The sequence below is a fragment of the Stenella coeruleoalba genome (genome assembly GCF_951394435.1).
Source record: "Stenella coeruleoalba genome assembly, chromosome: 9".
NCBI lineage: Eukaryota > Metazoa > Chordata > Mammalia > Artiodactyla > Delphinidae > Stenella > Stenella coeruleoalba.
This window is the reverse complement of record NC_137155.1, coordinates 97,926,832-97,948,399: the sequence shown is the minus strand read 5'-3', so window position 1 is coordinate 97,948,399 and position 21,568 is coordinate 97,926,832. Positions and strand designations below refer to the sequence as shown.

Sequence of the window (21,568 nt, the reverse complement as noted above, 5' to 3'; positions counted from 1 at the left end):
TATTAGCTACTGGCTACAATTATGGGGAAAGGATCCCTCATTTTTCTCTCAGGCAGTTTCCCTCTCCTCCCTTTCTGAGCCACTCTCCCTCACCAGCTCCCCATAAGGCCAGGACTTTGAAGGGTGACACTACAGCAGGGAGATGCACAGTCTGCTCCTTCTTCCTGGGACCGAAAGTACCTCCAAGCCTGAAACACAACCTCACAATCCAAAGTGTTAAATCATCTGTCACTGGAGACCAGCCTGGGGGAGATTATTTTAAAGGGTGATGCAGTTAAGCGGTTACATGGGAGGCTGAACATACACCCGAAAGAGAAAACTTTTAAAAATACTGTTAGGTAAACTGAGGCTGGGATAAAACTGTGGTATGGCGACACACAGTTTCCAAAAATACTGTATGTTAACTAACTGAAATGGAAGTGTAGATGTGTTCTAGAAAACTGTGTCAGGTGACTCAAGGTCTTCTACTTAGGAAAATAACACTGATGTTAAAAATGCAGGTGAAGTGGGGAATAAAATTTTATGATTTTCAGTAATTAAATTAATACAAATAGACATTCTGTTTCATCTGTATCCTAAAAGTTAATTATTAAGAGGTGATCAAACCCTCTTCTTTGGAACTTCGTAAGAAAAATACAGAAAATACTTTGGGAACAGTGATTCATTCACATACAAAATCTGAAGGCCATACAGTGAGTGGATAAAGGCAGTTTCTAGATTCAGGCTACTAAGAATTTTAGACAGGCATCATCACTGCCCAACAGTTGCTATAACAACTAGGCAAGTTACTTGCGTTTTGGAGATCATGTTTCTGACAGCACTAGAGGAGGGCTACTACCACCAACCCCCGTGGGTGATGTAAGCCTTAAATAACATGTAGACGGTTCTTAGCACCATGTCTGACACACAGGACTCAAATGGTAGCTATGATTTCATAGATATTATTTCATAATATCTAAAGAAGTACAGTCAGATGCTTTAGACTCAGTTCAGATTCTCCACTCCTATTAAATATATGCAGTTAGTATTTTCTCAGACAAAACTGGAAGAATACTCAATTTAATAGTATTCCTAAAAAAATTAAAATTGAAGGTGTCAGAACTACCAATTATAATTATTTGTAGAATAAAAGAATTTAGTAATTGCAGCAAGCAGACAAGTCTCTACTTCCTCAGAGTTCGAAGAGCAAAACATCTGATTGGGCTAAGGACCAGTCTGAGTTGGTCAAAAATTACAACTAATAAATTCCCCAGAGACAAACCAGCAGCTAAATTTCCATGATGTCTACACTAGGGCTCCCCTGTTGTTTGCACACCAGGAATCCAACTAAGTGCCTTATCGTCTCACAACTGGAATCACCATCTTTATATCTATTACTTCCAAGAATTTAAAAAACAACAACCACCCATCATACCTAGCAAGCCACAACCCTCTTGAGTGGGTCAATATCCTCTCATTTGCAAAGATTCTACTGTCCTTAAAAGCGTTCTACATATCACGACCCAGCAGTTCCACTCCTGCACATATATCTAAGAGAATTAAAAACACATGTCCACACAGAAACTCATATACAATATTCATAATAGCCAAAAAGTAGAAACAACCCAGATATCCATTACTGATGGATAAACAAAATATGGAATACGCATTCAACTCAAACGTAAAAAGGAATGATGTGCCCACACGTGCTACAAGGAGGAAGCCTGAAGACATTATGCTAAGTGAAAGAAGCCCATCACAAAGGCCAGACACTGCGTGATTCCATTTATGCGAAATGTCCAGAACAGGCAAATTCAGAGAGACAGAAAGTAGGTCAGCAGCTGCCAGAACCTGGGGGAGGACAGAATGGGAAGTGACTGCTAATATGGGTACAGAGTTTCTTTGGGGCGGGGGGGACAGGACGGTGATGAAAATACTCTAAATTTAGACAGCGGTTACGCTTGCACAACATGGGACTATACTAAAAACTGCTGCACTGTACACTTAAAAAGGGGTGAGTTTTTTGGGTATGTGAATTATATTTCACTAAAGCTGTTTTTTAAAGTATTCTACAGTGTAAGTATATACACATTTATGAATATCTGTACATACTTACAGTAAGGTTTAAATTTAGAGATAGACATATAGGTTCATATCTATTTAAATTAATGTTAATTTTTTCAGATTATAAAACATTAGCATAGTTGAGGGCATACTGGAATATCGCATTGACAATCACTGATACATATTAAAGATTTACTTAAATCTCCACTGAACTGGCAACTTTAACCTCCTAGAACCAGCAACCTGCTCTTTGGTGAGTTAGCTTAAATTGCAACTTCTTGTATTTGAACGGAATCAAGAAACTCTACAAGTCAAATAGTATGTCTTGGAGTACAGGCGTCCCTCAATACCTGTGGGGGACAGGTTCCAGGAATGCTCCCTGCCAGCGATACCAAAACCCGTGGATGCTCAAGTTCCTCATGTAAAGTGGCTAGCACAGCTGGAGTTCCGCATCTGCGGATCAGGAGGGCCGACTGTATACAACAGACAAGGTATCCTTCGTAGCACACAGCAGTTCCCTGCACCCATCGTGGACCACATAACAGTGAGTGAAACACTTGAACACATTATTTGTACAACAAGGCCATAACAGTACAACTTTTGCTCTATGTGGTGACCCTTTAGACGGGAGTCAGCAAACCTGTCCCATAAAGGACCAGACAGTAAATACACAGCTTTGTGGATCAGACCGTTTCTGATGCAAGCTATTCCACTCTGCCCGCATAGCATGAAGGCAGCCCGGCACAATACAGAAACCAATGCTCCCCGGCTTTAACCAGCGTTGTCCAGCAGAACTTCCTGCAATGATAAAAGTAGTCTATTACCTACTGAGCACTTGAAAACACGGCTACCACGACTAATGATTTCAAATGTCAACAGCCACGTGCCGCTACAGGCTGCTGTCCTGAGCAGCACTGCTTTAGACCACCAAGTAGCCAATTTCACCTCTGCTCAAAACAAAGAAGAGTAAATGAGTTAACTTTTCAAGCAAAAAACGAGTCTTACATTACAGGATGAACTGGAAGAGAACACGTGACGTAAAATTTCTAACAACTCACAGATCAGACCAGTAAATAATCAAAATCCTAAGCAGATCGATCACAGCTCAAGCAGGAGGATACGTGTAGAGTTCCATGTATCTGGATTTCGCCATACTTTGTCTGGTATACACTTGCTGGATTCCAGCTCTGAGGTCGTCCCAGATCTGATCAAGGCCAATCTGCTTCAGTCCATGGGGATTCTGACTCCTGTTGGATGACATTGTTGAATAATATTCTGAAGTCGTCCAGTGCAGCAATCCTTATTCAAGGTACAGCTACTTCTCCATTAGATGAAAATATACAGTATCATTCCAAATTTATTCACAGCAGTTCAGAAAGGACTCCCTTAAAGGCAGAGAATGAAATCTCATTGCAGGCAAACCTGAAGAAGAAATAAAGGGAACTAATTAATCCTTTTTCAACATCCTGCATTGGGGTGGGAGCGGGGGTGGGATAGGATGCCTGCCACATGGCAGAAACAGTCTGCAGGCCTCAGCAGGTACCACTCTAATCCAGAGAGTGTTTCTCTTTCTGTGTGGAAACACACTCATATTACATGGTCTGTGCTTACGGAGACGCTTAGTTCAAAATCATTATGACTATCAGTGCTCACAAGAAAAGCTGGGTAAAATGGACACAAGCACAACCAACACGTTACTTTGCAGGCCTTCTAAAGGTATCGAAACTTAAACTATATTACTTGACCTACGTAACAGAAAGACAAACTCAAAGGGGAAAAGGCAAAGGAAATTTCCAGAAAGAGAAACAAACATAGCTAGTACAAAAAGCCAAACATTCAATCTCACTAGTTACCTGGGAATTTAAAACACTTTTCACTTCGCATTTGGCAAAATGCAAATGTTGTTGAGGCTGAAGGTGAGGGAAGTGGTCACTCTGCGCCGCCCCCCCCGCCCCCCGCTTTTGGTGCCGAGCGCCCAGCGGCTCGTGGGATCTTAGTTCTCCGCAATCAGGGATTGAACCTGGGCCCCGGCAGTGAAAGTGCCGAGTCCTAACCACTGGACCGCCAGTGAATTCCTGGTCACTCTCTTTTCAGAAGGGAACTGGGCAAGAATTACCAAAATTTAAAATGCTCCCTCAATTTAGGGAGACCTGGGTTTGAAGCTCAGCTCCATACCTACAAATACGTGGTCTTGGGCAGGTTACTTAACTTCTCACTGCTCTAAGCCTCAATTTCCCAGCCTGCAAAATGGGGGCAAATCTATTTAACACACAGTGAACACGTGACAAGTGGTAATGGCGATTATTTCTAAGTGAATGAAGCTACTGCAAAATACAATTTATAATGTCTCAGGACTATGGATCCACAGATAAAGAACTTCAGCTATCCAATATTGTATTAAGTCAGTACTTCCCAATACAAAACATTACAGACATACTTTAAGGACTGTCTATGTACATCACATTGAAATGTGGAGGCTTTTTTTTTTTTTGGTGGTACGCGGGCCTCTCACCGCTGTGGCCTCTCCCGTTGCGGAGCACAGGCTCCGGAAGCACAGGCCCAGTGGCCATGGCTCACGAGCCCAGCCGCTCCGCGGCATGCGGGATCTTCCCGGACCGGGACACGAACCCGTGTCCCCTGCATTGGAAGCGCAGAGCTTTAACCACTGCACCACCAGGGAAGTCCCTCGACTTTCCCCATTTTTATCTTTACCTCACCTTATCATTTCAACTGGGTACCTTAAAAAAGTAAATTCAATTATGACACATAAGCATAGGACGGGGATGTATGAACCCTTCTTTCTTCAAACCTCCACAGGCCAGTCACTCACAATGTTCATCTCCAGCCCAGACTTCTCTGAACTCCAGGCCTACCTCTGTATCCAGTTCACGTCTTCTCCCATGTCTCAAACCCAGCAGATCCGCAACTGGACTCAGGATCTTCCTCCAACCTCCATTCTCCACCAGTACTGCCCACCTCAGTAAGTGGCAACTCCACGTACCCACACACCAGAAACCTGGGAATGACTCTAATGCCTTATCCCTCATCTTTCACATTCAGCTGCTACAGATTTCAACTCTCAAGGTCATTTCAAATCCACTCACTCATCTCTATTTCCTCTTCCAATAACCATCACCATCCTCTCTTACCTGGACCACTGTTTTCATAGTCGGAACTGGACTCCCATACCTCCCAGTATTTATGTCACGCGCCATCTATTCTTCACACAGCAGTTGAGTCTAAAGCTGCCACTCTGACTAGGCTGTCGCCCTGAGAGCAAAGGCAGCCGCAGCAGAGAAATCCTCACTACGGCAGAGTCACATCTCTCTCCTCGTTTGCCTCTTACAAAACTCCCCCTTCACGCCCCTGGGGACAGCCACACAGACCCTGTCCTCCGTTCCTGGACGTGCCAGTCCCCTTTCCACTCCCGAACATCTGTGCACTTGCTGCTGCTTCTTCCCGGAAAGCTCCTCTTCGTCAAGTTCTCTTCCAGCCACAGAAGGCACACTAGGGAACTCCCAGGCGAGGTTCAGGTTCACCCATTTCCAGGCCTTTCCCGCCTTAACTCTCACTCAGAGTCGACACTCCACAGCTGTGTCTTTACTGGGACTCTCTCCCTGTACCGGTGTGAAGGATCCCCAGGCACAGAGGCCGTCTCTTCACTCACCACAGTGTCTCTGAGCCCACTTCAGAGCAGGCGCAGAGCTCCATCAATGTTTCGCATGAATAAACGAGAGAGTAAATTAAGGAATCGATGAGTTACATGTTTTGAAAGGATTTAGAAATAAGGAAATACCAGCATCATCGAGCATCTAAACTCACCCCAAATCCCCCTCGAGCATCTCCACAAATTCTATCTTGTTCCCTTTCAACTTTTTCCTTCAAACACTAGATTTTAGGCTAAAATTTATTTCTTGCTCTTTCACTTAGTCATGTTTTGTATTATCCTGGTCACTGCAAATGTATACATATTTTAACACAGTTTTTTTTTTTTTTTTTTTTTGCGGTACGTGGGCCTCTCACTGCTGTGGCCTCTCCCGTTGCGGAGCACAGCCTCCGGACGCGCAGGCCCAGCGGCCATGGCTCACGGGCCCAGCCGCTCCGCGGCATGTGGGATCCTCCCGGACCGGGGCACGAACCCGTGTCCCCTGCATCGGCAGGCAGACTCTCAACCACTGCGCCACCAGGGAAGCCCTAACACAGTTTTTAAACAGACTTATGTTATAGAAATCTAGTGACCATTAATATTTATCTAACAAATATTTAGTAGGAAGCTACCCTGTGCCAGGCACTGTCCTCTGCCTTGGTTAGGTACTGTTAATAGTAAATCAAAGCAGACGTGGGCCACTTCCATAACACCACTGCCATGAGATAAAACATCTAAGGGGTTAACATACACCTTTGGTATATAACCCACTTGTAAACTGGAAACTTTATGTACCAGGCATTTGTGCCAAAAGTGTTTGCTCACAAGAGCCGATTACAGTCCCAGACGATTAGAGGTTTAACCTTAAAAGATGGTTCTGGCCCTTCCTTTTACAGATGAAGAAACAGACTCAAAGAAGCAATCAGAGCTGATCAAGGTCACAGTGCTAGGAAGTGGCAGGACCCCAGGCCAGAGCTCTGGATTCTCAAGCCAGTACTCCCTAACACTCTAGTCTGAACTTTAGATTCTTTGATTTTTTTTTTTTTTTGCGATACGCGGGCCTCTCACTGCTGTGGCCTCTCCTGTTGCGGAGCACAGGCTCCGGACGTGCAGGCTCAGCGGCCACGGCCCACGGGCCCAGCCACTCCGCGGCACGTGGGATCCTCCCAGACCGGGGCACGAACCCGTGTCCCGAACCCGTGTCCCCTGCATCGGCAGGCGGACTCTCAACCACTGCGCCACCAGGGAAGCCCAGATTCTTTGATTTTTAAGGTGTCAATAAACAGGGAAACCACTAACAGAGCCATAAGAAAAATAAACAAACAAACAGATGCCCCAGTTATCTATTAATCTCACAAACCCAAACAGCTCCAAAGAAAACAGTTGATAGTCTGAAAGAACAAACCAGTCTTAATCGTATCAATATTAAATCTATTTAAATATTTTGAAATTTAAGAAAGCTGGGTTGGGAAAAAAAAAAAAAAGCCTGACTTTTTAAACTAAGAACACTGCAAATATCAGAGCAGTATAAAGTCAGGGTAGCACTTGTCATACCAACCTCACCCCGAACCCTGCCCCAGAGGCAAGGTTAAGATACAGCAAATAAAACGGTCAGTGATTCTCCTCACAATACCTCGTTGTCCTCACGCAACATCAGCACCCCAGTGTGCTCTTTCCTCCTCGTCGTGTACATCTGATTCCAGTTATAAGCTTACTCTGTCAAGTCACTAGTATCCTAAGACCAAAAACCACCTTTTCATGTTGAAATGTCAAGTCTACTTTATTACGCACGTTCTGTGTCTAGGTCTATGCGTGGAAATCTGGTGCCGCAGCAGATCTCAGCTTATGTGGAGACCAGGCCGAAAAATCAGCCAAGTATTCTACTCCTGCTTTCAGGTGCTTTATTGTTTTCCCTTTGAAACTACTCATTCCCTGTTTCTCGTTGTCTCCACTGAGATTCCAAAATTCATACAGAGTTGATCCAAGGTTCACAACAATTCCCATGTCCTTATTGACTTAACTGAGAAGTTTGAAGAGGACAACCTTATCTTATATTTTTAATATCCCCCAGCGAGCCTCACATTTATATATTTAACATTCATCACTTACACTACAACAAACTAAATCTAAAGGGAAATGTTAAAAGTCAGTACATCAGAAAAAGGCCCTAAAAATCAGGTCACATGCTGACAGCAGCTGACCTGCTGGTCTCAGGCTGGGTGCCCTGGAGCAGATGCTGGGACAGAGTTTGGGTGGAGGATGCTTCTTAGGGATGACACCTGTGAGGGGCAGGGGAGGAAGCAGGACTGGGCAGAGAAGGAAGGGAACTGTGAGGTGGTCCCCACCTGGCAGGCAGCTGGATGCCCAGCACTGCCCGGACATGGCACGCAGGGCTGCAGAGGCAGCCTTTCTGCTCCTGCCGGCTCAGTCCCTGCAATGGGCCAGGCAGGGCGGCGCTAACTGGAGGCCACCTGCTGACCATGCACAGGAGTCAAGTCTTTCCCTGACGGGGCACCTGGGTGGGGCCCAAATGGACCCAAGATGCTTTGCTCACGGAGGTTTCCACCTTGGGGTGTGTGCAGGTTTGTGTGTCTGGATTTCACCTGTTTATGCAGCACTCAGTGTCTGACTATAAAACTGTTTGGAGTAATAAAGTACAATAATAGAGGTACCCATAAAAGACTGGCTTAGGGGCTTCCCTGGTGGCGCAGTGGTTCAGAATCCGCCTGCCAATGCAGGGGACACGGGTTCGAGCCCTGGTCCGGGAAGATCCCACATGCCGCGGAGCAACTAAGCCCGTGCGCCATAACTACTGAGCCTGCGCTCTAGAGCCCGCGAGCCACAACTACTGAGCCACAACTGCCGCAGGCCTACAGCCCATGCTCCGCAACAAGAGAAGCCACTGCAGTGAGAAGCCCGCGCACTGCAACGAAGAGTAGTCCCCGCTCGCTGCAACTAGAGAAAGCCCGCACGCAGCAGCGAAGACCCAACGCAGTTCCCCCCGCAAAAAAAAAAGACTGGTTTAACTGTCAGTGTTGAATTTTCAGGAATAAACCACTTTACAAACCGTATACCCTCCATCTCATAACCAGGCCATCAAAAACTATCAATAATCTTAATCCGACCTCATGAAAAGTCAGAGGCGTAAATGGCTTTGGGGTAAGGGCTAAAAATATTTTCCCAATAATTCACACCACAGAGCCAAAAAACTTAGGATTTCCAAGAAGCCGATATTAAAAACAAAAAACAAAACGAAACGAAATATACACTTAGGAAATCGGGTGGTTTTCAAAAGTACTCCGTTACAGTAGGTCCCTGGCATCACAGGGTTTACCAATTGCAGTGATGAATATCCAGGAGGAACACTCAAGATTTCGGAGGGAGAATCTGCAGATTTGCCACTTCACCATTTGGAAGCACAGGCCCAAGCACAGGAGACCAAGGCTCAGAATGCAGCCAACCAAGGGCAGGAACCCACGGCAGAGCAGGCTGTAGCGTCCCGCCCCAGAGCCTGGCTCAGAAGCCTGCAAGAGAACACTGCTCACCCACCCGCCCTCCCTTCACCTTCCTCTCTCCCAGGAAGTAAGATAATGGGAGGAACCCAGGAGCCAAAATAAACAAAGGCATCTAACAGAAGGGAGGTTGTCTATTTAAGGCTTTGCCTCATGCAAGAGACTGTTGTTCCAAAGGGATATGAAAGCCAACAGAATCAATATTAAACAAGTTTTCTAACAATTCAAATCGTGAACGAATCAGCCTGCTTCTCAAGATTAATGGTGCATAAGATTCCTTCCTTGAGTACAAGTGTGAACTAACCAAATGACCTCCAAGAATCCTGCAAAATACATCCTCTTTGATATCAGTAATTCACCGTTTCATTAGTAAGGAAAGAGCTTTCTTAAAAGAGCACTTGTAACAGCCATCTACCGACGCTGACTGGAATGTCAACTGAACAGATCATCGAGGGAATCTGGGGAAATGCTAGCTTTACTGAAGCTAAATATTTTGTTTGCTACAAGACTTCAGAGGCCTTGATAAGTGAATGTGTCTTATGAATTTCCATCAGAAAAACAGGATAAAGCATCTCCTACTCAAACTGACTTGGCCAGAGCGTATTTTTTCCTGAACATACCTCAGGACTGGACTTCCAAGAAAACACTAATGTTTCAGAGAACAACATAACTTTAAAAAAAGGGGGTGGTGGTGGTAAATTTGTGCTGATCCCTACAAGGTCCTAACTCTCCTGGGATCAACCACACGATGTTCTGTAACATTTCCATTTAACAATGAGATAAACCTCACTTCACTTAATGAAATACGCCTCACTGGTTTTGTGGGCATATACTATTCTACTGTTCATCACACTACCACCCTGCTAGAGAGCTTCTAGGTGTTGACTTTTTAACAGTTTGTAAGTAATACTGCAACAGGCAGCCTCCTATGGACTTCTCTTCTTTGAGCATACTTTGAGCATATATGATAAACACCCACAAGTATCTACAGGATAAATGGACCATGGAACCATTTACCAGGACAGAACGCATCAGAGGGAAGACAGGCGGGAGACAGTTCACTTTTGGACCCAGGGAATCTGAGGTGCTTGAGAGCTCATCTCTGATGGGCACTACTTCAGTCTGGGAACCAGAGTTAATCAGAGAAATTACAGAAAAAGATGGGCCCAAACTGAATCCTGAGGAACATTTAGAAACTGACTGGATGCTGGGGAACCCACAGAGTTCGTACCTGCAAAGTTACAGCCAAAAGCAACGAGACCTGTCCTGGAGGCCAGAGAAGGCCATGGCTGGCTGGGCCTAAGGAGGTCGCTGCCATTTACTTCCTGTATGACCTTGGGTAAATCACTTAGTATCTATGAGGGTCAGGGTTGAATGTGGCCACGCAGTGTTCGATAAACGCCAGCTGTTATTTTCATCATCATGACAGTATCCGAAATGGAGCTTCTGACTTTAGTTCTACGTAAGTCACTGGGGACCTGAGCAAGACAGGTTTCACTGGTTTTAAGGAAGGAATCAAACTGGAGTGGGCTGGGAGGGACAGAAATGCAGACTGTCGTTAGGAATTCTGGCCATGGAGGCGTGAAGAGGCTGCAAGGGGATGCGACAACTGGGAAAGGCACGCATGTCCTCATCCTCTCTCCAGAGAAAGAGCGCGGGATGGGAGGGCAGGGGGCCGTGGCTGGGAGGGTGCAGCTGGGCGGCCAGGCCCGAGAGGGGCTGATGTGAGGTGGACGCACCGAAGGCCACGTCGCCTGCGAAAGGGTGACAGGGCACAATGGCCGCTGCAGGCGGGCTGAGCAGTCAGGCAGCACCGGGGGGACGAGCGGAGCCCCCAGACCGCCTTCGACGGGAGCCCATGGGATGCTGAGGAAGAGCGACGGCCACATCTCCGCTTCAGGGGCCTTAGGCTCTGAGGAAGAGCAAGGAGGAGTTTCCCATTCCCGGAACTGGGCTCCAGAAGGTTCCATGAGAACCAGGTGGGGAAAGCAGGGAGGGCAGGGAGGACCGGGGTAGGGATCTGGGTCGTTGGGGACAGACAATGCAGCTACGGGGGGTTAGTTCAGAGATGGGAGAGACCCTGGGGAGACACAAGGGGACTCAGGCCACTGGTTTCAGTAGAGGGTGGCTTCCAGTTTATGGGACGGGGCCTGGCCCTCGGCCTGGACCACGTCTCACCAGCTAAGCTCCGTGCATGTCCCTAATGTGTTGTATTATTCCCCCAACAAGCCCTAAATACAGAACAGACAGGAATATAAGTTAAGACTTCAATGAACGTAACTGCATTTCTACGCTAGGGGAGAAACCCACAAATTTAGAAATAATAAAAGAATTGTGTCCCCTGCTCAATTTCACCTCCAATACTCAAAAAAACCCAGATACCACTTTTGTCTATTAATGCAGTACTGATAGTTGCCTCTGTTCCTATAAATTAAGACCAAACACACTTAGCAGATGCTTTTGCACAAGCCAATGTTGAATAGGGTTAAATAAACGCAAAATCAATCAGATCAGAGTTGTAACAGGAATACATGAAGCAGGGTTCTTCAAAAAGACCACAGCTGCTTCAGTTACGTGACTGCTTTGGAAAAAATGTAAAAAGATAAAAACAAAGCATGGACTTCAACTGTTACAGTATCTTCTAAAAATAAAGCATTAGAGTAAATGAAAATACAGTTAAAATTCACTGTTAAAAAATCAAACAAGGCGGCCAAATGTAGCTTTTCTAGTTTAGTAACATTTTAAATCTGATTAAAATGTGAATGATCCTGGGTATTACTCAGCAATTACTTATTTTCGAACACTTCTTAAAAGTATGCAGAATCCCCGGCTTTCACCTGCAGTGTGGCACATAAGATATGAAATGTATGATAAAACAGTGATTTAGACCTAGAGGAACGTTTGCCTATGCACACCAAGAAATATGCAAACATGCATTTGCCATATGTTTATAAGAACGAGAACAAAAACGCAAACCTAGAAACAACCCACACGTTCACCAACAGAATTCACAAATAACCTGTAGGACAGTCACACAATAGACCACACACAAATCAACTTTGGCTACTTCAACACAGATAAATTTTAGAAAAGAGTCTAGAGCGAAAAAAGTGACAGAGGAATTCATATTGTACGATACCATTTTTATATATGAGAGCTAAAAAAAACCAATAAAACACATAGGAGAGAAAAGCCAAGGAACACCTGGGGCTGCCAGAAGCCGGAAGGCAAGGAAAGATCCTCCCCGACGGCCTGGAGGGAGCATGGCCCTGCCGAAACCCTGACTTTGGACTACAGTTTGCAGAACTATTCAGGTCATGAATGCATGGTCTTAAAACCGTATTAATGGGAGGAACCAAGATGGCGGAGTAGAAGGACGTGCTCTCACTCCCTCTTGCGAAAACACCAGAATCACAACTAGCTGCTGGACAATCATCGACAGGAAGACACTGGAACTCACCAAAAATGATACCCCACATCCAAAGACAAAGGAGAAGCCACAATGAGACGGTAGGAGGGGCGCAATCACAGTAAAATCAAATCCTGTAACTGGGTGGGTGACTCACAGACTGGAGAACACTTACACCACAGAAGTCCACCCACTGGAGTGAAGTCTGAGCCCCACGTCAGGCAACGGGAGGAGGAATTCTTAGAGAATCAGACTTTGAAGCCTAGTGGGAATTGACTGCAGGACTTCGACAGGACTGGGGGAAACAGAGACTCCACTCTTGGAGGGCACACACAAAGCAGTGTGCTCATCGGGACCCAAAGGAAGGAGCAGTGACCCCAGGAGAGACTGAACCAGACCTACCTGCTAGTGTTGGAGGGTCTCCTGCAGAGACGGGGGGTGGCTGTGGCTCACCATGGGGACAAGGACACTGGCAGCAGAAGTTCTGGGAAGTACTCCTTGGCATGAGCCCTCCTGGAGTCTGCCATTAGCCCCACCAAAGAGCCCAGGTAGGCTCCAGTGTTGGGTTGCCTCAGGCCAAACAACCAACAGGGAGGGAACCCAGCCCCACCCATCAGCAGTCAAGCAGATTAAAGTTTTACTGAGCTCTGCCCACCAGAGCAACAGCCAGCTCTACCCACCACCAGTCCCTCCCATCAAGCCTCTTAGATAGCCTCATCCACCAGAGGGCGGACAGCAGAAGCAAGAAAAACTACAATCCTGCAGCCTGTGGAACAAAAACCATATTCACAGAAAGACAGACAAGATGAAAAGGCAGAGGGCTATGTACCAGATGAAGGAACAACACAGAACCCCAGAAAAACAACTAAATGAAGTGGAGATAGGCAACCTTCCAGAAAAAGAATTCAGAATAATGAGAGTGAAGATGATCCAGGACCTTAGAAAAACAATGGAGGCAAAGATTGAGAAGATGCAAGAAATGTTCAACAAAGACCTAGAAGAATTAAAGACCAAACAAACAGAGATGAACAATACAGTAATTGAAATGAAAACTACACTAGAAGGAATCAACAGCAGAATAACTGAGGCAGAAGAACGGATAAGTGACCTGGAAGACAGAATGGTGGAATTCACTGCTGCAGAACAAAGAAAAAAGAATGAAAAGAAATGAAGACAGCCTAGGAGACCTCTGGGACAACATTAAATGCAACAACATTCGCATTATAGGGGTCCCAGAAGGAGAAGAGAGAAAGGACCCGAGAAAATATTTGAAGAGATTATAGTCAAAAACTTCCCTAACATGGGAAAGGAAACAGCCACCCAAGTCCAGGAAGCGCAGAGAATCCCATACATGATAAACCCAAGGAGAAATAGGCCGAGACACAGAGTATTCAAATTGGCAAAAATTAAAGACAAAGAGAAATTATTGAAAGCAGCAAGGGAAAAACAACAAATAACATACAAGGGAACTCCCATAAGGTTAACAGCTGATTTCTCAGCAGAAACTCTACAAGACAGAAGGGAGTGGCATGATATACTTAAAGTGATGAAAGGGAAGAACCTACAACCAAGATTACTCTACCAGGCAAGGATCTCATTCAGATTCGATGGAGAAATCAAAAACTTGACAGACAAGCAAAAGCTAAGAGAATCCAGCACCACCAAACCAGCTCTACAACAAATGCTAAAGGAACTTCTCTAAGTGGGAAACACAAGAGAAGGACCTACAAAAACAAACCCAAAACAATTAAGAAAATGGTCATACGAACATACATATCGATAATTACCTTAAACGTGAACGGATTAAATGCTCCAACCAAAAGACACAGGCTTGCTGAATGGATACAAAAACAAGATCCATGTATATGCTGTCTACAAGAGACCCACTTCAGACCTAGGGACACATACAGACTGAAAGGGAGGGGATGGAAAAAGATATTCCATGCAAATGGAAATCAAAAGAAAGATGGAGTAGCAATGCTCATATCAGATAAAATAGACTTTAAAATAAAGAATGTTACAAGAGACAAGGAAGGACACTATATAATGATCAAGGGATCAATCCAAGAAGATATAACAATTTTAGATATATATGCACCCAACACAGGAGCACCCGAATACATAAGGCAACTGCTAACAGCTATAAAAGAGGAATTCGAAGGTAACACAATAATAGTGGGGGACTTTAACACCTCACTTACACCAATGGACAGATCATCCAAAATGAAAATAAATAAGGAAACAGAAGCTTTAAATGACACAACAGACCAGACAGATTTAACTGATATTTATAGGACATTCCATCCAAAAACAGTAGATTACACTTTCTTCTTAAGTGCGCATGCAACATTCTCCAGGATAGATCACATCTTGGGTCACAAATCAAGCCTCAGTAAATTTAAGAAAACTGAAATGATATGAAGTATTTTTTCTGACCACAACGCTGTGAGATTAGAAATGAATTACAGGGGGCTTCCCTGGTGGCACAGTGGTTGAGAGTCCCCCTGCCGATGCAGGGGACATGGGTTTGTGCCCCGGTCCGGGAAGATCCCACATGCCGCGGAGCGGCTAGGCCCATGAGCCATGGCCACTGAGCCTGCATGTCCGGAACCTGTGCTCTGCAACGGGAGAGGCCACAACTGTGAGAGGCCCGTGTACCACAAAAAAAAAAGAAATGAATTACAAGGGAAAAAAAACATAAAAAGCAAACACATGGATGCTAAACAATATGTTACTAAATAACCAAGAGGTCACTGAAGAAATCAAAGAGGAAATCAAAAAATACCTAGAGACAAATGACAATGAAAACACAACTATTTAAAACCTATGGGAGGGGCTTCCCTGGTGGCGCAGTGGTTGACAGTCCTCCTGCCGATGCAGGGGACATGGGTTCGTGTCCCGGTCTGGGAAGATCCCATATGCCGCGGAGCGGCTGGGCCCGTGAGCCATGGCCACTGAGTCTGCACGTCCGGAGCCTGTGCTCCACAACGGGAGAGGCCACAACAGTAAGAGGCCTGCGTACTGCAAAAAAACAAAACAAACAAACAAAAAACCTCTTAGAGTAAAACAGAAGAACACTCTTTGACATAAATCACAGCAAGATGTTTTTTTGATCCACCTCCTAGAGTAATGGAAATAAAAACAAAAATAAACAAATGGGACCTAATGAAACTTCAAAGCTTTTGCACAGCAAAGGAAACCATAAACAAGACGAAAAGACAACCCTCAGAATGGGAGAAAATGTTCGCAAACAAATCAACAAAGGATTAATCTCCAAAATATATAAACAGCTCATGCAGCTCAATATTAAAGAAACAAACAAACCAATCCAAAAACGGGCAGAAGACCTAAATAGACATTTCTCCAAAGAAGACATACAGATGGCCAGGCAGCACATGAAAAGCTGCTCAACATCACTAATCATTAGAGAAATGCAAATCAAAACTACAATGAGGTATCACCTCACACCAGTTAGAATGGGCATCATCAGAAAATCTACAAACAGCAAATGCTGGAGAGGGTATGGAGAAAAGGGAACCCTCTTGCACTGCTGGTGGGAATGTAAATTGATACAGCCACTATGGAGAACAGTATGGAAGTTCCGCAAAAAAACTAAAAACAGAATTACCATATGATCCAGCAATCCCACTACTGGGCACATACCCAGAGAAAACCGTAATTCAAAAAGACACATGCATCCCAATGTTCACTGTAGCACTATTTACAATAGCCAGGTCATGGAAGCAACCTAAATGCCCATTGACGGACGAATGGATAAAGAAGATGTGGTACATATATACGATGGAATATTACTCAGCCATAAAAAGGAACGAAACTGAGTCATTTGTTGAGACGTGGATGGATCTAGAGACTATCATACAGAGTGAAGTAAGTCAGAAAGGGAAAAACAAATATGGTATATTAACGCATGTATGTGGTACCTAGAAAAATGGTACAGATGAACCGGTTTGCAGGGCAGAAGTTGAGACACAGATGTAGAGAACAAACGTATGGACACCAAGGGGGGAAAATCATGGTGGGGTGGGGATGGTGGTGTGATGAATTGGGCGATTGGGATTGACATGTATACACTGATGTGTATAAAACTGATGACTAATAAGAACCTGCAGTATAAAAAAACAAAGAAACAACTAAGACTAAAGTTTCTTTGGGTTATTTGTATGGAAATATGTTAATATAAATATTTCAGACATTACATGAAATTTCTAAAAATCTTATATGTTCTGGTATAATGTTATAAGTCATAATTCTAGTTATTACTTTAAGATGTATATCTCAGAAATAACTAAATTTCCTTGTCAACTGCATTATTATGAACTTTCATCAAATCTTTAACCGTGGTCATTTTTAAGTCTTTTGTCATTTACAGACAGTTCTGGGTGTACTCTGATGCTTTGGCAAAAATGTTCCTATAAAAGGGTTTCATCTTCAAGGAATTCATGGAAAAGACTCTGACAAGTACAGGTTTCTGGTAACTGACTATACTGCTGAACTGAATGAATAAGCATTTTCAGAACTCTAATGGAAAACTGATGAACTCATAAAAGTGCTAACAAAAGATCAAGATAAAAAAAATTAATTACATGGGACTGAGTGAACTGATGAGGATGATTATAATTTTCGTGACTTTCTGTTTGAATAAAAAAAAAATCCCCCCAAAACAAACAAACAAAAAACACAGGAGAGAAGGCTCGCACTCCCCTGACAGAATGGGAGGAAAGCCTGGAAGGTTCGGCTCACGGCTGGGGGAGGCACTGGCACCCGGGTTTCCTGGCTCATGTTTAAAACCAACCAAACAACACCCGCCACCATCCTCGTCAGATACTCTTGTGGGTGAAATGATACGATGGCTGGATATATACTTTAAAATACTGCAGAAAAAAAAGCTGAGTGATAGTCACACTGTAGTTTCTATTTTCCATAATTAAAAGCTCTGCAAACCTACACAACATATGAAGTACAAATAGAAAGAAAAGCAAGAGGACTGGGTGGGGGGCGGGGACGTGAACTTTCAGACACGGATGTGGGTGGAGATGGGACTGGAACGCAGCACAGACCCAGGGAGCAAGCCCGCACTGGACACATCCTATTCCACAGGGCCGGGGGGTGGGTTCCCTACAGTAGTAGCTTCCCACTTGCACCCCTGGAAATACTGTGATGTTTAATCATGATCTAGTTGATACAAAGAAATCTCAGTGCCACTTACAACTGAGACTGGAAAGCTCCCAACCTGAGAAATTCTTAAATTCTATTAGAAAGTCTTAAATTCCATTAGAGTTTTAAATGAATGTAACACCTGAGAGGCAGATGCAGTCAACCTGGGCTTGACGTGCACCCCTGGGATCAGGTAACACCGAAGCTTCGGGCTATACACTTTGCAGACAGTTCTGGTCAGGATTTTACTAGACTTCTACACTCTCACTTTGGTAATTCCGGCGGCACGACCCTCTGTGCACCTGCCACTCCAAGCGGCTCCTGAATCCAGCTCTCCCTCCTACTCTCCTTTCCCTGACCTTCCAGAGACCACAAGTTCACATGAATAAAACGGAACACCTCCCTCTCCGCCTTTCCTCCACCTTAGTTAACAGAAGCCTCAGTTGCCCGATTCAAACTCCTGGGGGTGATGAAAGCACCACTTGCTAACGGCAGACACATCTCCATTCACACACCACCCCCCACCCAGTCCCTCCCCGACACTGTAAATTAAGGGTCATGCTTAGCCCCTAACTAACCCTCTTTCTGTATTTCCCATCTTGGTAAGAGGTCAGCTTTGATTCCTCTCTGTTCTTACCCCTGATGTAAAGTCAGTTCCATCAACTCCCTCTTCTTCTTTTAAAATTTTATTTATTTATTTTTTGGGCCTGTGTTGGGTCTTCATTGTTGTGCACGGGCTTTCTCTAGTTGCAGCGAGCGGGGCTGCTCTTCATTGCAGTGCACGGGCTTCTCATTGCAGTGGCTTCTCTTGTTGCGGAGCACGGGCTCTAGGCGCACGGGCTTCAGTAGTTGTGGCATGTGGGCTCAGCAGTTGCGGCTCGTGGGCTCTAGAGCGCAGGCTCAGCAGTTGTGGCGCACAGGCTTAGTTGCTCCGCGGCATGTGGGATCTTCCCGGACCAGGGCTTGAACCTGTGTCCCCTGAGGATTCTTAACCACTGCGCCACCAGGGAAGCCCCTTCTTCTTCTCTTGAATCATCCACATCTCTTGATATCCACACAACTCCTAGAGTCCAAGAGGTATCACCGTCTCTCACTGGGGTCCCTAACAAAAGTCTCTTCACTGCTCTCACCCTGTCCAGTTCACCCTCTACAATGGGGCCCGGGGTTAATTTCTAAAATACAAGCAGCCTTTCATTCTGTTAAATGAATTAACTCCACAACCACCATCTACACTTTACCACAGTGATGACCACCCCGGACAGTGTCCATCAAGTGGGATTGCTTGCTGCATGTCCGTTTACTCGCTGTGTAAAAAAGGACCCAATATTTTCTGTAGGTCTCAGTGCTTGACCCTGTGGCAATATTAGTGGTGATACTTTTTCTCACTGAATCCTTACAATAACCGTACTCTCTGCATGGTACTATCAATTTCTTACAAATGAGGATACTCAGGCTTGAAGATGTTCAATAATTTGCCCAAAGCCACTCTGCTAATAAGAGGCAAGTATTCACACCCAACTATCTGGATTCCAAAGCCATGTTCTTTCTGTCACCCGCCCCTCCATGTTGTTTCCACAGGAAGGTGGAGATTTCTTATTCCACTTCCTCAAAAAGTGTGCTATGAAGACTTACTCTCCAATTTGAAATTACAACACGAACCACAGGAACCATGCAAAAAGGCAACTGAAAGCTTCATGACCCAAGTGTGTAATGACGAGCCCAAAGGACAGCAAACCCACAGGTCAAGGAAGAGCTGGCCAACTCAGGAACTGGACATTTATTCATACTCACATACTTCATTTGAATATTCATTTATTAGTATTTGAATGTTAATTATTAAAAATTTTTCACTTTTTAAATCAAAGGAATCTTAAAGAACAGGGGCTAATATCTTGTAAATGCAGACCAGGAATGCGTGCATTCAATAATTAGGGGTCTACTTGTACATCACCAGGAAGGGCATTTACTACCTCGGATAAGCCTACCTTATTTCACTACTGAAACACAAGGCTTGCAAAATTTATACTTACTTATATTATAAAATTTAAATATATTATTCCATTTCTATATATAGAACTAAGAGAACAATTACAATTAAGTTCAAACAATTACAGTTGACAAAAGCATAAAAAAGTTCCAATTCACATCTTAATAGATGGCTTTCTAGAGACTTTAACTGAGTTTCTGTCTCCACTTAGTCATTCAAAACCTTTAAATCCGCGGCTAGAAAGAGAAGCAAAAACACTCACCCAGACTGGACGCTGGTTCTGCTTTTTCTCGAGCAACCAATTCACAGCCAAGTTCCCAAGACCTGAATGTATCCTAAGTGCTCGAATTGCCTTGTTTATGTCTTTACTCAAAGCTAGTGATTAACCATTTGGGCCATTTAAACACCGGGTTTAGTTAACATAAATTTACCACGTGACCCATCAATTCCTCTACGAGGTATTTACCCAACAAACAAGACAACGTATGTCCATCCAAAGACCTGTACAAGAATGTTCACAGCACATTATTTATAAAAGCCAGAAAGTGGAACACCCCCCACATGTCCACTAACAGGTGAACGCATAAGCAAAGTAGCCTAAAGTCATATAAAAGAATACTCTCAGGCAATAAAAAGGGAAGTACTGATACACACCACAGCACAGACAAACCTCAAATACATTACGCTAAGTGAAAGCCAGAAGAAAAAGGCCACAGGTTATACGATGCCATTTACTACATGAAATGTACGGCACAGGCAAACTACAGAGGCAGGAAGCAGACTCGTGCTTGCCGGGGGTGGCGGGGATGGAGAGCGCGGACAGCCACGTGGGGTATTCTGGGTGATGAAAATGTTTTCAAACTGGATTGTGGTGATGGCTGCACAACTCTAACTTTACTAAGGATCACTGAGTTATACAAGTGAATTTTACGGTATGTGAATTATACCTCAATAAAACTGTGAAGGAAAAAAAGACAGCTTTAAAGCGTGCTAGCTATAAATCGTTCTGGGTCAAATTCAGGTCATTCACAGAAAGGAATGTATCTTTACAAAACGACCAGGTTCTGCATATGGAGGAGCCTTAGCATGAAAAACAGTATTATTGGGTGTTCTACTGGAAAGAAAGCTTTATTTAAGAACTGCTATTTAATATGTTACCAACAGAGGGGCTCTTATTCTCCTGCAACACAAATCATTTAAAAGACAGCTGGAAGCACCAGCGGAGCTGCCGCACGGCAGAGGGCAGAGGCGTTTTACTGCCACAGTAAAGATAAAGACAGAACTGCCATAGAGTTCAGAGGGTCTAGAAGGAGTCATTCCAGCTACAATGACAAGAAGTCTCTACACACATGTGCTCTGAACGCTTCTTAGGAAGGATCTGAAGGGCAGCAGAGGAACAGGAAGGGCGGCCAGGGAAGAGCGGGAGGCTGAGCGTGGGGTTCAGGCTGGAAGCTTCAGGGGCAGGAGGGCAGGTTTTCGGTAAGAGGACGTGAGGCCCTTCTTCTTTTTGGCTGCGCAGCTTGAGGGATCTTAGTTCCCCGACCAGGGATCAAACCCGGGCGCTTGGCAGTAGGAGTGCAGAGTCCTAACCACTGGACCGTCACGGAACTCCCACGAGGCCTTTATTCTTTTTTTTTTAAATTTTTTAATTTAATTTTATTTTTTTATACAGCAGGTTCTTCTAAGTCATCAATTTTATACACATCAGTGTATACATGTCAATTCCAATCGCCCAATTCATCACACCACCATCCCCACGTGCCCTCGGCTTTCCCCCCTTGGAGGAGGCCTTTATT

General features: G+C 44.5%; 1 protein-coding gene across 4 annotated transcripts in view; it reads right to left on the bottom strand.

The window, feature by feature from the left end:
* Nucleotides 1–21,568, bottom strand: part of CUL1 (cullin 1) — a 177,494-nt gene that overhangs the window by 65,146 nt on the left and 90,780 nt on the right. For all 4 annotated transcript variants that reach the window (XM_079932393.1, XM_079932394.1, XM_079932395.1 and 1 more), the window contains exon 2: nt 3,165–3,465. In XM_079932393.1, the coding sequence (XP_079788519.1) occupies nt 3,165–3,304 (140 nt within the window). In that variant the 5' untranslated portion in view covers nt 3,305–3,465. The remainder of the gene's footprint in view (nt 1–3,164; nt 3,466–21,568) is intronic.